Source organism: Marmota monax, unplaced genomic scaffold, assembly GCF_021218885.2.
Source record: "Marmota monax isolate L192 unplaced genomic scaffold, Marmota_monax_Labrador192_F-V1.1 WCK01_AAM20220418_F8-fsc00234, whole genome shotgun sequence".
NCBI classification, from domain to species: domain Eukaryota; kingdom Metazoa; phylum Chordata; class Mammalia; order Rodentia; family Sciuridae; genus Marmota; species Marmota monax.
The window spans coordinates 1,681,203-1,696,456 of record NW_026692493.1 but is presented as its reverse complement, the minus strand read 5'-3'; the positions used below and the strand labels follow the sequence as shown (position 1 = coordinate 1,696,456).

The 15,254-nt window shown below is 50.1% G+C and overlaps 1 protein-coding gene across 1 annotated transcript in view; it reads right to left on the bottom strand.

Moving 5' to 3' along the window:
- The window catches only part of Mov10l1 (Mov10 like RISC complex RNA helicase 1), a 62,857-nt gene that overhangs the window by 25,238 nt on the left and 22,365 nt on the right, over positions 1 to 15,254 (bottom strand). The window contains exons 11-15 of the mRNA XM_058579097.1: positions 13,940 to 14,117; positions 13,629 to 13,699; positions 9,580 to 9,671; positions 4,172 to 4,230; positions 3,453 to 3,550 (exon numbers count right to left, since the gene is read on the bottom strand). Coding sequence (XP_058435080.1) covers positions 3,453 to 3,550; positions 4,172 to 4,230; positions 9,580 to 9,671; positions 13,629 to 13,699; positions 13,940 to 14,117 — 498 coding nt within the window. The remainder of the gene's footprint in view (positions 1 to 3,452; positions 3,551 to 4,171; positions 4,231 to 9,579; positions 9,672 to 13,628; positions 13,700 to 13,939; positions 14,118 to 15,254) is intronic.

Below are 15,254 nucleotides of genomic sequence, written 5' to 3'. Positions count from 1 at the left end.
ATAAAAAATAAAAAGGATGGGAGATGTGGCTCAGTGGTAGAATGACCCTGCTTCAATCTCTAGTACCAGAAACCCTGAAACTGTCACCTTGATATATGTTTTCTGTGTTTCATCTGTTCTGGGTACAGAATTACCGTCACAGATTTCAATACCTCTGACTGTCCAAGTGGACTGGACATCAGCAAGGTCACAGACCCTGGGGCACGTGTCCCTACTTCTCAGTTACTTACTCTGTACTGTTCAGGGCTGCCTCAGGTTTCCAGTGACCATCTTTAGCTGACTGCAGCCTACTTGTAAGTGACACTGCTTGGCCTCACACATCCTCTAAAAACCTCACAACATCGTTCTTCACTCTTCTGCTTGTGCTGTCCTCACTGCATGCTTTATACCCGTGAATCTGACAAATCCACAATATACTGCTGGCATTCCAGCTTCACAGTGTCTTTTAGTTCAGTGCCATGATGCACACCTGTAATCTTAGCAGCTCCAGAGGCTGAGGCAGGAGCATCACCAATTTGGGGCCAACCTCAGAAAGTTGGCGAGGCTCTAAGCAACCCTGTCTCAAATCAAACATAAAAAAACAGGCTGGGTATGTGGCTCAACAGTTAAGTGCCCCTGTGTTAAATCCCTGCTATCAAAAAAAAAAAAAAGTCATTTAAAGAGAGTTTTTAGAAATAAAAATGTTTTTATACTACCTGTATATGTATAATTAATTTCTGGTAGTTTCCACTTCTTTGCATAGATCCTTATTCCCATTTGATATCATTTTCTTCATGCCTGAAGGACTTTATTTTTAGCAAGGCAGGTATGCTGGTCACTAATTCTTTGATCTTTCAGATTTTGTATGTCTAAAGTTTTTTTTTTTTTTAATAAATGTTTTTTTTTTTTTTTAAGTTAGAGATGACACAATGCCTTTATTTTATTTATTTTTATGGATGCTGAGGATCTAACCCAGTGCCTCACACATGCTAGGCAAGTGCTCTACATCTGAGCCACAAGCCGGCCCATCTAAAGATTTTTTTTTTTAATGTTATTAATGGGGCTGGGGTTGTGGCTCAGAGGAAGAGCACTTGCCTAGCATGCGTGAGGCACTGGGTTCGATCCTCAGCACCACATAAAAATAAAATAAAGGTATTTGTCAACTACAACTGAAAAATAAATGTTTAAAAAGTGTTATTAGTGCATAATAATCATACAAAAACTGCATTCACTGTGACACATGCACACGCAAAGAACAGCACTGGGTCAATCTCACTCCCTAGCGCCTCCCAACCCCTTCCTGACCTCTTCCTCTACCCTATGGCTCCCTTCTATTTTTATAAGATCCTTATTTCCATTTTACTCTCTAGCTTCCACATGAGAGAAAACACAAACCTTGACCTGAATCTGCTTTATTTTGCTTGATATAATGCTCTCAAATTCCATCCAATTTCCTACAAATGACATAATTTTATTTCTCTTTAGGCTAAATAAACCTCATTGTGTGCGCACGCACACACACACACACACACACACATTTCCTTTATCCACTCACTCATCCACTGTCCATTGGCGGGCCTGGGTTGGTCCACAGTGGGTGACTGTGAGCTGTGCTGGTGTAAACAGGGTGTGTATGTCTCACTGTTGCACACTGACTTTGATTCTTCAGGGTGAATACTGAGGAGTGGCAGAGCTGGGGCCCATGGCGGGTCAAGGCCTGGTCTCTGAGGAGCCTCCCTGGTGACTGCAAAGTGGTTGTACTAGCTACAGGCACATGGAGCTCCTGGCCCGTCCCCAGGCAGATGCACGGTGGGCTGACTGCGCAGGGCCCAGGCCGTTCCTCTCCATGTGGACAACCAGTCTTCCCAGCACCACTTGTTATAAGGCTCTTTTCTCCAGCACGTTCTGGCGCCTCTGCCAGGGGTCATGACCACGGTGTGTGGGAATGTCTCAGCCGTGAGGAGGTCGCACAGATTTCCAGGCTGGCAGTTTTCTCTTTCCTTTCCACACTTTAAAGACAGCATCCCAATGCAACCTGCTCTGTGCTGCTTCAGAAAGGGGCTGTCCCATCTCTAGTCTGTGTGGAGGCACTGCTGCACGCAGCCGGGAGATGCACTCTGCTGGCCATCACTGGCCCTGAGGGATCTGGTGTCCCGTGTCCAGTCGCTGCCCAGTCCTCTCTTGAGGGCTTGAGGAGTTTCCCACGTGCAGATCTCTCAGATCCACAGCTGCCCACTGTGGCTCTCAGAAGGCCCTGTGCCCCTCTCTGGGACTCCAGGCACACAAACCTAGGGTCACCGAGCTGGCCCACGACTCACCAGTGCTCGTTACATATTTTAAAGAGATTTAGTTTTAGAGTAAAGTGGGGTTGCTCTCTTTTCTCTGTTTGGTTTTCTCCCTTTTCCTGTGGACTGCACGGTCCCATGCTCACTCTGTCCAGCACACTGCTCATCACAGGCACTACATTTCTCACCTCGAGATGACAACGTGTGCCTCCTGTTTCACATGTCCACTGAATGCGCACGTGTCTTTCTCTGAGGCTCCTGGATGCACTTAATTACAACACCTGTTTCAACGTCTCTGCTAACTGTGACTGCTGTTATTCTGGGGGGAGGTGGCTCTAATCAGTCAGACTTTCTCTTTGTGGCTTGTGTTTAATCAGGACCCCACCCATGTTGAGTGTGAGTCAACTACTGAGCTGCCTCCCCAGCCGGCTTCTGTTTTATTCAAAAATACACTGAGAGTCTAGGACAACACCTAGCACACAGCAGGTGCCACACTGCCACTATGGAGGGACTGACTGGAGAAGCAAAGATAGCACCTCTTTGCAGCACTCACAAAACCACAGATGTGAAGGAGCTGCTTGGGTTGGGGGGTGGCTCAGTGGTACTGTGCTCACCTGGCATGTGTGAGGCAAAAGTATTGATGGCATTTAACAGGCCTTGTCAGGAAGACGAGTTCCCCTTTCCCGCCCTCCTCCCTCCAGATGCTCTCCTATCCCTGGTGTCTGCTGCTCCTCAAGGTACAGCAAGAAGCCTTCGCCAGATGGGCTCCCCAGCTGCCACCACTGGGAGAAATTATTTTCTTTTTCTTATAAATTGCCTGGTCTGTGGCATTCTGTTACAGCAACATCTGGCTTCCATTTCCAACATGGAAGAAAAATATTGCTGAGTGGGCATTCATTTTCTATGAATATATAATTATGTAAATGTATCCAAAACCAATTTTAAAATAAAACAACAAGATCACATACACACCTAGATCTTGTTTCCCCACTTATTGCAGCATCTTACACCTATATGTAATTGTATATAAATGCACACTAAATCAATTTTATGCATACTTTGGTTTTCACTGATTTTGCTTATTTGAGGACTACGTTCCTCTAATTCTCTAGTCCACGTGAGCTAATCTACCTGGACGTGAATTTGTAACATCACCTACTTAGACAGTGGGAGTCGTCAAAGCACTACCTTGGTGGTGGGCTCTCTGTTCCTCCTGGTGTCTTGGGCATGGCTCCAGTTCCCTGTAACCTGAGGAGACTGCAAAATGATTTCTTCTGGAAACAACACTTGAAAATGAGAAAAGGTAAGAGGGTAGATATTACTGAAGAGCTCAGAAGAAACACATGGCAGCACCCGGAATGTCCCTGGCTCACTGTGTGCAGCGACCCACATGCCACTCTATTCCTCTCTGGACCCCCTTCATCTACTTCTGAACTCAGCATAGCACCAGTACTGCCTATTCTTCACAACAAAGTCACCCACTTGTCTTTCTGTGAGTACAAAAATGATTTACATTACAAGGGAAGCTATGCAGAAGGTAATGGACCTATATCCAATGATTTAAGCATGCTATTCTTTTTCCTTTTAATTTTTTTAGTTGTTGATGGACCTTTATTTTATCCATTTATTTATATGTGGTGCTCAGAATTGAACCCAGTGCCTCATGCAGGCTAGACAAATGCTGTACCACTGAGCTACAACCCCAGCCCAAGCATGCTATTTTTTATGTAGTTGAACCAGTAAAAGACCCGCAAGCTTCCCAACAGAAAAGTAAAAACCACGGATATTATGCTGCTTCATTTCTGACACAGGATGGAAGAGACTGCTTCACACACAGTTTTGCAGGAAGCCTGGGAGAGCGCTGGGAAGACAGACATAAGCAAGGCCAGCAGGCCACGAAGTTCTACCTTTCACACCCAAGTGCACCACCTGTTCCAGGGCAAAGTGCGACCGTCTGCTTGTGGTCCTGCCAGAGAGAAAGCACAGTGAGCCACGTGGCCTGGAGCCACGAAGGCCAGCAAAGCTCGCAGGACGGGCCTGGCCGGCATGGGTGAACATCCCCTCCAACACTTATGGGGCATTTACAGGCCTTGTCAGGAAGACGAGTTCCCCTTTCCCGCCCTCCTCCCTCCAGATGCTCTCCTGTCCCTGGTGTCTGCTGCTCCTCAAGGTACAGCAAGAAGCTTTCGCCAGATGGGCTCCCCAGCTGCCACCACTGGGAGAAATGATTGTCTTTTTCTTATAAATTGCCTGGTCTGTGGCATTCTGTTACAGCAACGTAAGTCAGACTAAGATGAGAATCTTCAAGGCGTCAAACTAACATGTCCTTCACAAAGCACTGGAAAATAAAGGCCATGGTAGAGCTCAGGTCTTATAAGGCCCTGAAGGCAGCCCTGGGGTGTGAGGAGTGCTTTACTGAGTCTATCTACACAAAATCACAAGTTTTATTCCAAGTTATAAAAAAAAGATAGTTTATGTTATCAGGAGAGCTTGGATTCTATATTCTATGCATGAAGCAGGCGCGTAGAAGAAGCTGAAGGTGCAGCCATGAAGTGTCAGGACAATGCCAATATCACGGTGTTAACAGAAGGGAGATGGTATTTTAAGGGTTTGCTCCCTTGAAATTCACTGAAAATAACCAAGAAGAAAAACATGGAAAATAAAAGCCATCTTCAGTGACACAGGATGGCCACAGCTCCAAAGTGCAAATGAAGAGGATGGTCTGTAAAGAGAACCAGGGTCCCGCGGCAGGGGTCCCCCAGGAGCTGCTGCAGCCTCTCAGAACCTGGAAAGGGCAGACATGGGCCTGCAGGGCCACCCCTCAACCCCAACTGCACAGCCAGGGCAGGTGGTGCTCAAGGTCACTGCAGGACCCACCCCCATGGCGTGGAGCCCAACAAGAGGTCTGTGAGGTCTACCAAAGTGCCTCCCGAGGGCATCCAGTTCTCTGCCCCTGATGGACCCTGCCTGGGCATGACCACCTCCACCCAAGGAGGAGCAAGAGCTAGAAAAGATACACGGAGGACTCAACAGCACTGCCTCCAAGGAGTAACACAGCTGCCCACGCACCCCAGCCTTACCAAGGCAGAGAGAAGAGGGACACGACAGACTCCAAACACGTGACAATGAAAGCAGCAGGCAAGAAAACCACACCGGCACCCGGAGACCACTGTCTGGCCTCCCAAGAGCCATGAAGAAGTACCAGTGCAGCCCAGCCATGAGCCTAGAGGCTCGGGATTCACCAAAACACCTCCTTCCATTCTGGGTATAGAAGAAAGGTGGTCACAAAGTTCTCCAGCTGAAATACTTCCTATTGCAAGGCCGAAGGAAAACACAATTACCTCAGGAAACGTTGAACAGGTTAACTAAAAAATAATCAAAATCAGTATCTTAAAATAGGACCTGACCAATCAAGACACTGAGGGGTAAAATACCAAAGGCGTTTCCCTAAAATAAGAAACAAGACAAAGACACAAAGCACCAGAAAACTACTAGAAAAAAGAAAACAGACAGGAGGGTGCCAGGAGAGAGACAGTAAACGAGAATCCCAAAAAAGGACAAGGAAGAGAAAGAAGCCACTGTCCAAGAAGAGGATACAGCGTCAAGGATGACAATTCCCCCTGCATCTGAGCGTCACTGCACCCAGGTAAAAGGACCTCTCCGCTCGACGGTCCTGTGGCACAGTGGCCAGGGGCAGAGCCCTTGGGACACTTCCCCGAGGGTGGCACTCACCAGCACCAAGCACCAAGCAAAAAGAAAGGCTCAGACCCCCGACTCCTCGCCACCAGAGGGAACCAGAGAGAGGCAGGCGGGACCCAGGGCGAGCGGGACAGGGCCAGGGACACTGGAGAAAACAGAACAGCAGTGAGATGAGAAGCGCTAGAGTCTGCGAGAAGATCATCCAACGACAGACACGTGGCCAGATTGCTGAGAGACAGGAAGAGAGCACACGTGAGAACACCAGGAGCCAGAAGTAGCGGCCAGCAGAGCCCGCACGGGGAGACGGAGCCACTCTCGCAAAGCAGCTAGAGCTGGGTGGATCAGCTTCCTCCAGACACCAAAGCCCATTCAGGGAAAAGCGGACAACCCAAGGGTCCTGTGTCTTTAAGGACAGGGAGTATGGAAGTGCCCCACAGCTAGACACAGTGGCCATGCCTACAGCAGCACGATGGCAAGTTAAGGCCAGCGGAGCCAGCCTCAGTGATTCAGCAAGACCCTACTTCAAAATAAAAGGCAAAGGAGCTTGGGGGCGAGGGCCACTGGGTTCCATTCCTGGGACCGGGAAAGAAGAGTGCCCCACAAAACCCGAGCCACAGAGGGCCTCGAGGTGAATTCTACCAACACCTAGGGAGAAAAGGAACTCGCTCCACACACACTCCCAGAAAGGCGGAGGAGTGGACGCCACAGCCTAACACAGCCCTCCACACAGATGCAGACACGAGTGGCACACCTGCAGGTGAGACCTGGCGACACACAGCACCTGGTCGCAGCCACGGTGCTTGCTCCCAGGAGCTCACCAGCACCTCCACCGCTCAGGAGACAGGAGGACCATGGCGTTGTAGCAGAGAGCCCTGGACACCATCACGTCCATCCCCAGGTAGAAACTCCAGCCAGTGAGGGCTATGTCTCCTCCCCCCAAGGGACGGCACAGGATCCTCCACTCCCACTGCACTGATGCTGTGAGACTGGCAGACTGCGAGGTCAGGAATAAGGCGGTGGGCCACATCCACGGCCGCACAACCCTCCCCAGAGGCTTCAGGCCACGCCCCAGGGTGAGGGACACCACAAAATGCACAGGGCAAGACAGGAAGAAGGAACCTTTCATTTAAAACCACAATTACACATGTAGAAAATCCTATGTAATCTGTAAAAAAGCCGCTAGAACTAAGTGAGTTTAGCAATTTTGCAGAACGTAAGATAAAGGCACAAAAATCAATTGCTTTTTATAAATACTGAAAATTAGTAGTTGGAAACTTAAGTTAAAATTGATACTCGCAATAGTTAAAATTTCTTTAAGTAGGAATAACTGACAAAAGATACACAAAACCTGTACATTGAATAGTGCAAACCACTGCAAAACACATGGAGACAAGAAGTGGGGAGAATCAATGGAGCGACGGACGCAGCGTTTTCAGAGATTGGAAGACTCAGTACTTAACATCAACAATTCTCCCTTAAACCGACCTAGAGTTAACGTGATTCTGATCCAAATCTCACAGGCTTTTTATAGACACTGACGGATGAGCTAAAACCCATGTGGGAACACAGACGGCCTAGAAGACCAGACAACTCCGGGCAGAGCGAGGTGGAGCGCGGCCTGCCTGATTCCTGAACTTGCCACAAAGCCACACACAACAGACGGAGTGTGTGCATCCCCCAGCACTCTAATCCTCAACAGGACAGTGTTTGGAGGTGGGGTCTCTGAAAGGACAGAAGACCATGAGGGCTCTGTCTTCATGAACAGGTAGAGTCTTTACAAAAGGTACCCAGAGGACTCTTTTAGGATCTTGTTAAGCAAAGATTTCTAAGATGTTTCACTGAAAGTGTGACCCATGAAAGTACAAATGGCACGACTGTGAAAAGGTGTCCCGCTCCTCACCAATGGAGGAATGCTAATAAACTCACAACCAGCCATACTGCCGCTGGCTGCAACGGCTTTACCAGAAGTTCAGGCTCACTGACCAGCTGAGATCTTCAGCCCTCCCACCCCAGCAAGATGGACCCCTGCACATCCCTGCACAGGTCGCTGACCCGGTGGCCCACCTGGTCACACCTTCCCTCAACCTTGCACTTCATATTCTCCAAACACGTCTCATTGCTCTGCTGCTTCTCACCCCAAGAGCAAACAGCCCAGTGTCCCTGTGGAGGCCACACGCACTGCCCCTCTGCTTCCACGGTCAAACACCTTAAAAGAGAACTAGCTCCACTGCTCCATTTCCCTAGCCCCTTCACCCTCCACACAGCCCAGACTGGGTGCAGCCCTGACTTCTCAAACCACAGAGGATAAGCATGGCGGTAAGAAAAGAACTGATGAGCCTGAAAAAATTAACACTTTCAGTTAATAAAAGAATTTTAAATAGAGTTAAAAGATAAACGACAAGCCCAGAAAAGATTTAAAATCTCAGAATAGTTTCACATAATGAATACAGAAAAATTCCTGCAAATAATAAAAGTCAGACAGATTATTCAATAAAAAAAGAGGGCAAAAGATACAAGCAAATATTTCACAGAAGATGAAAATTTTATGGCCAATGAATGTGGAGATTCTCAGTTTGTAGGTAAAGAAATGCAAGGTAAAATCACAATGAGGGCAGCTGGGGTTATGGTTCAGCTTTAGAGCACTTGCCTCGCACGCATAAGGTCCTGTTGGATCCTCAGCACCCCATAAAAATAAATTAAAAAAAAATATTTTAAAAAATCTTGGTTTAAAAAAAAAATCACAATGAAGTGTGTTATCTGCCCACCTGGCTGGCACAAACTATGAAGTTTAACCACCAGGCTCAGGGGCACGGGCCAACACACTGTTCCTGGAAGCACAGGTGCACCCATGTGAGGTGTGGACCTGCCACTGAACTCCAACCCTGCAATGTCACCCAAGTGTGCACGCAGCTTGTTCAATAAACAAACCGTCAACTTCAGAAATGATGAGAATGTGCATCAACAGAGGAGCAGATGGGGGTGGAGAGTCACATGACAGCGCAGAGTACAGTGGTGGAAATAGGAGCCCAGTTACAGACAGGACCGGGGCGCTCCTGGTAACGGTTCTCAGTGAGAGGCACAGCTCCTGCAACTGCACGCAGCAACCAGCCTTCCAAAAGGTTCAGAAGAGCTGAAGCCAAAGGATGCACCTCTCATGTGCACACATGTGCACACACAGACATACAATGTCTTATAAAAGTGAGGGCACACGCCTGTAATCCCAGTACTTGGGAGGCTGAGGCAGGAGAAGCACAGGTCCCAGGCCAAGTCCCCCCCACCAAAAAAAAAGCTCCAGTTAATGGTTGGAAAGGTCAGTGGGAGACAGAAAGGGGTGGCGAGGCGAAGGAGCTGGTGGACTGGAGGTGACGTGGGCGACGGGACTGGGTGCAGGGAAGTTCCAAAAATGAGTGGGCATAGAATCATCTGCGTCTTTATCTCACAAGTTATCTGTAATGAAGCTGTACTCACAGGCACAGGCAAGTGGTACACAGAGCACCAAAGCCACAGATACGGCATCAACACAGCAGCTCCCCTATCCCCAGGGAGACGTCAGTGGCCTTGCTGGGAGCATGCCCATCACGGTGAGGAAGGCATGGTGGGACTACCTGGCGCCTACCTGTTGTACGTAAACTCCACATCCATAGGTTCAAAGTTGTACGTCTGCTCAAATTCTGGATTAAGTTTAAGAGTTACATCTTCTTCGTGAATCTGAAAAAAGACAAGTGATTTACATTAGACAAGTTCTTACATTAACCTTGACTTCTTGGAATAATACATCCATGTCCAGCAACATAACAAGAAAAACCACATTTTATATCTTAGATATCTGCAAAATTAACAGAAAGAATCACATCTTGAAGTCATTAAGTCACACAGACAGGAGTCAATGGTCAGTGTTTCCACTCACAGCAGCCACACTTGGCCAGCGTCTCCCCAGGCATAGGCTCTGAGGAGACAGGGCTGAGCCAGGCTGCGACTCAGGAGGCCAACCAGCCAACAGCTGCAGGTGCAGCCAGGTGCTCTTGTCGGTCACAGCTGCCACAGAAAGATCATTTAGACTTGCCCTCCTGCTGGCAGTGGGAAGGGGGGAAGCCAGATTCTGCCTTAAACAATCCTCATATTCTTTCCTGGGCAAGCAGGAAGAGGAAACTTCTGAGCAAACATGGGAAGCAAAAATAGGAAGGAAAACTCAGAGCTGCAGAGGAGCTCAAACCTTCTCAGGTAAATAAGGACCACTCAGGCAGGGCCACTTCCTGAGGGCCAGGCCAACACCAGCAAAGGGTGCAGAAGCTGCAATTTGAGCAACTGAAACCATGGGCATGAGGTCAATGAAAAGTCAAATGCTGGAAAGGACCCCGGTCAATGCCCTCCTACTCTCAGCAGACGTGGCCACAACTCCATTACAGGGAAAGCCAGCTCACCAGAGGAAACTGCAAGAAATGAACGTGAGCTCATAACCAAAGATCACCACACACACAGGAAACTAACCTGTGTTAGCTTCCTAACACAAGGACAAGGGCAGAGAGCCTGTGGCAGATCTGATGTCAGGATGCCACAGGCTGACTCGACCACTTAGAGGAATCTAAGAGGCTGGGCCTGGAGTGAGAAGGCGAAAGACAAAGACAAGTAGCACCAGGCAACATGAAGGGTCAGGGCAGCTTTACAAAACCATGCAGGGCACTGAGAAGTGAGGACAGAGAGGGAGACAGGAGGGCAGGCAGGAGGCCCTCTGTGGGCACGGCCAGTGGGCAGTGCTAGATACAGACTCAGCACAGGAGCCTTCTCTCCCCAGGCTCCAGAACTGCTAACCTGTAGAGGGCCCAACTCGCCAGAGTGGTGTCCCTGTTGGCTGGAGATGGCAATCTGACTTCAGTGTGGTGACTAATTGTTCTCTGGGTCTCCTCCGCCAGCCACGCCATTCAGGACCTGAGTCCCTCACCGTGCTCTCTGGCCAAGACACCAATGGCAAAACCAAGTACAGCCAGGGGGACACACAGAATGCACCACCTGAGCAGTGGGTGGCCCACTCTGCCTCCAGACCCAGAGTGTCACTTTCCCGGGAACTTAAACACTCAGACCTTTTGCCCACCCAGGGACGCCATTTGCCGGGTTGCACATGACTAAAATACTCCGGGGTCACTCCAGGGAGACTGAAATAACTGGACTGCGTGAAATAACCACCAAGAGACAGAAATACCTTTTTCTTTGGGGGTGCTATGATGGCTCCTCTGACCTTAAGGGTCCGCAGAAAGAGAGTGAGCATGTGCTGACCCCTTTTATTGAGGAGAAGCCATTCAAATGAAGCAAGAGGTCAGGTTTTAGGGGGTTGAGTCTATCTTCATGATGTCTGCTCTCAGCAGGTTGACTGACACCTAGGAAGGCCACACCCAAGGGCACAGTAAGAGACAGGGACACACAAAGGAAAGAGGTAATATCACAAAGGAACAGGTGAGCAAAGCTCCACCCATGAGGATGTGGGAAGGCACGCCCATGCACAAGACACAGTCGCTCACACTCTAGAAGACGGGGCTATCCAGATCACAGTGTGACCCTAGGATGCCGCACCGGTCAGCAGGGGAGTCAGACCAGTCAAGTGCTAGTCGGCCTCCAATACCAGAGCTCTGCGCGAGTGCCCAGGTGGTGCCACCACCCCACAGGAATTAGTGGACAGTGCCTCTTGCTGAGATCTCTGGTCCTACTTGGAGGCTCTGGTACCCAGGGCTTTCCTCCTTGATGCGTAACTGGTCTGTGGTGTGAAAGGTAAGACAGTCGCCTGGCAATCTGTGGGATCCTCATGCCACTTGTCAACAGCTGGAGTGGGCTAAAGAGTTGGCAAGGTGAACAGACCCCTGAGCCCTGTCACCACACTGCCACTCACGATGAGTGCTCAGGGGCCCACGGGTATAAGCACAAAAGGGTGATTTTTTCCCACGTGGAGTATGGTTGGGCCTGGTGGGCCTGACCAGCAGGAGGGACTGGCTTTACTGCCAGCTGGATGGATGGGCTGTGGCCAGGGTCCTGCCCTGATCATGCTGGTACTCACAACCGTTCTCCCCATCCTCTCACTCTCAATACTGTATGTGCTGGCGACATGTCAGGGTGCAGGGCGTGCCAGTGGGGGGACAGGACTCATGGGTGTGATCCTGGAGAAAGAAGTTGGAGCAAGCTCTTCAGGGCCTGTGAAGAAGTGCAGGCTGACACTCTCTCGGGTGACAAGGACTCTCCTCCTGGCTCCTGCTCTGAACCCCCTCTGGGTGGGTACGGAAGCTGTGACAGGATGGTGCCTACAGCCTAACAGAGTGGAAGCCTCACCAGGAAAAGGAGACTTGCGGCTGGACAGCTCTCCAGCTGGCTCCCACTCAGGCTGCTCAGCCGGTCTCAGGAGGAACTCAAACTCAAAGAAAAGGAGGCGTGATAACGGGATCGCAGCACAGCAGTTACAGGGGTGCCAGGTGCCCAGTGTCCCTGTGCTGGGCACTGTACTGCTTAGACACTCCAGGCTGACCTAGGGACGGAAGACCTGCTTCTGAGGACGGCCATGGTGTTGGCATTTGACCCCAGGTGCAGTGATGCCCGTTGTGCCACCTGTAGGAGGAGGGTAGGGGGCGGGCAGGGTGTGTCTTCCTGAGACCTGGCCACGCACTTTAGCTGGCTGCATTCTGCACCTGCCCCTTCCTCTGGCTTGCCCACCTCAGTGGCAGCTTTGGGAGCCACCCACTGTTTCAGAATCATACTGTTCTGTTTCCACCAGTTCGCACAGTTGACACCCACAGCAAGAGGCTTGGTCAGGTAGCTTGCTCCAGCCTCGTCCAAAGACTAGACACCTTGACCACAAAGCCGCTAGCCTCCAGTGCTGCCCAAGTCCCTGTGCCTTCTCCAGGGCTCTCCACGCCCTCCTGCTACTCAAGGCCACCCTCCTCTTCTCAAGCAGATTAACAAGCCTGTCCTCCCTGCACCTTCCACCATTGCCACTCATGCACCCCCAAGGATGAGCCCGGGACCAAGTGTGATTTGCAGTGCCATCAACAGCTGAGGCTCTGGGTCACTAGAGTCTTGGAGCTCAGGAAAACACCTCCCTCTCATCTCAGCCACAGAACAGCTCCACACCAGAGCTATGTGGGTCCCCTCGGAATCCTCGTCAGAGCCTCTAGTCCCAGTCCTTCTCCTTTGAGAGTGAAGTTGGGCATGCCCCTCCCTCTCCACATTGGGCAGCATGGGCTCCCTGCACACACTGAGCAGGCCTTTCCCATGCAGCTCCCAGCAGTACTCCTGGGACTTCGCTCAGGATAGAAGCAGTGAAAATCAGCCTGAGAAGCACATACCATGCAGGCAGGGAGGTCCAGGCTGCGATCTGAGCCAAGCCAACGGGACCTCCTGCCCCACCCTGAGCTCTACACGCTCTAGAGTCCTCCCTGTGCAGGGTACTGCCCTGTTGGCTCTTCCAGAGTGTGCCCAAGTCAACCCAATGCAGGCATCACAACATAGGTGACTTATGAGGTTGAAAATGACAGAATCTCTTTAGACACCAAGTTCCTTTCACACATCAAAGATTATTTAAAGATTTACTTTATCTTCACACTTCCCAACAGGAAGCCAAAGCCCAAGGGAGCACCTTTCCTGAGAATGAATGGGTCAGCCCAATGGGTCAGGAGGGAGTCCTCTTACCTCGATCACATAGCCAATGTACTCAATGACATGCCCGTTGTACTCCTGGGATTTTAAGATCAGTTTGTCACCTAGTCAAAACATAAATTATCATGTGTCAAACTAAGACAAGATCACAAATGTCTCCTGCTACACTGTGAAACCAAGCCCCGAGGATGTGAACGAAGAACAGTCCTGGGATCAGCTCCCAGACAACTGTGAGTTGGCAAAGTGTCATGCTTAACATTTACACAGCGCTGACGGTGTCCAAGTGGAGTGCTCCATGAAAAGGTGCGAGAGACAGTGGGAGGGAGCCCCCAGGGCCAGCGCACCTGCATATAGGGAGGGCCTGCTTTCCGCCAGCCCCGGGACCTCCAGCACCAGCAGGTCCCCATTCCTCTTCAGGGTGACTCCGCTCATGTTGTACTCCTTCAGTTCTATTTCTGCATGGATCTCCTCCAACCACAGCAGAGTAGAGAACTTCTCCTTATAGTTTGACATGTTCAAAAGCTGAAAAAAACAGGATTACATCCGTGAGAGCAGAGCAGCAGGTCCTGTAGGCCCATGTCCAGGGAGCAGCAGCCCAGCGTGAGCATGTCCACATGGCTGGCACCCACCCACGGGCCTGCCCTGGTGAGGGTTCAGTCAGCATGCTTCCCAGCCTTCAGCCTCCAGAGGACCAGGGAGTTCTGGCAGGAAGACCCCTTCCCTAGTGACCATGCCTCTGTCATCACTGTTTTCTCTGCTGGGTCTTCTGAACAGAGCTACGGCTTCTAAGGAGATTGAATCAGTGGTCAAAACCCTCCTGTTGGAGAACAGCCCTGGGCCTGGGGGCCTCACGGTAAACTCTACTAAACACTAAAGAAGAATGATACCTGTCGCACATTGTTCCAACACTGAAGAGGACATTTGAAAATCATTCGAAGGGGCCACGCTGCAAGGATACCAAAGCCAGACTAAGAGACTTCAAGAAAAGAGAGAGCGTGGGTTGGGGCTGGGACTCAGTGGTGGGCACCTGCCTAGCAGGTGTGAGGCCCTCCGTTCGATTTTCAGCACCACATATAAATAAATGAATAAAATAAAGGTCCACTGACAACTGAAAAACACACACACACACACACATATATATATATATATATAAAATTTAAAAAAACGTAGAGTGAGAACGGGCTGGAGGCACACACTGAAGCTGCTCAGAAGCCCAAGAAGGGAGGGACCATCTAAGTCCAGAAATCCAAGGGCCACCCAGCGAGACCCATCTTAACACAAAAACAACTCTGACCAGAAAAGAGATTCTGATGCAAACACAACTAATTAGCAAACGAAAGCTGCAGCCCTTGAGAGGGCCCCATGTCACGACCAGGAGGCCTGTTCCCGGGACCCAGGGTGGTGCAGCCTCTGGAGGCTGCTGAGCAGTGTACACCTTCACAGGACCAAGTGGAAAACGTACACGAGCTCAATTAATGCAGAAAGAGCATGGCAAGTCCAGTGCCCTCATCAAGGGACAGTGAGCTACAGGGAGGAGGGAGTCTCCTCCACACAGTAAAGGTCATTAAAGCCCATAGCTGACATCTTCTCAATGCAAAGCTTTTCCTCCAAGGTCAGGAACAGAACAAGGATGCCCACTCTCACCACTTCCATTCAACA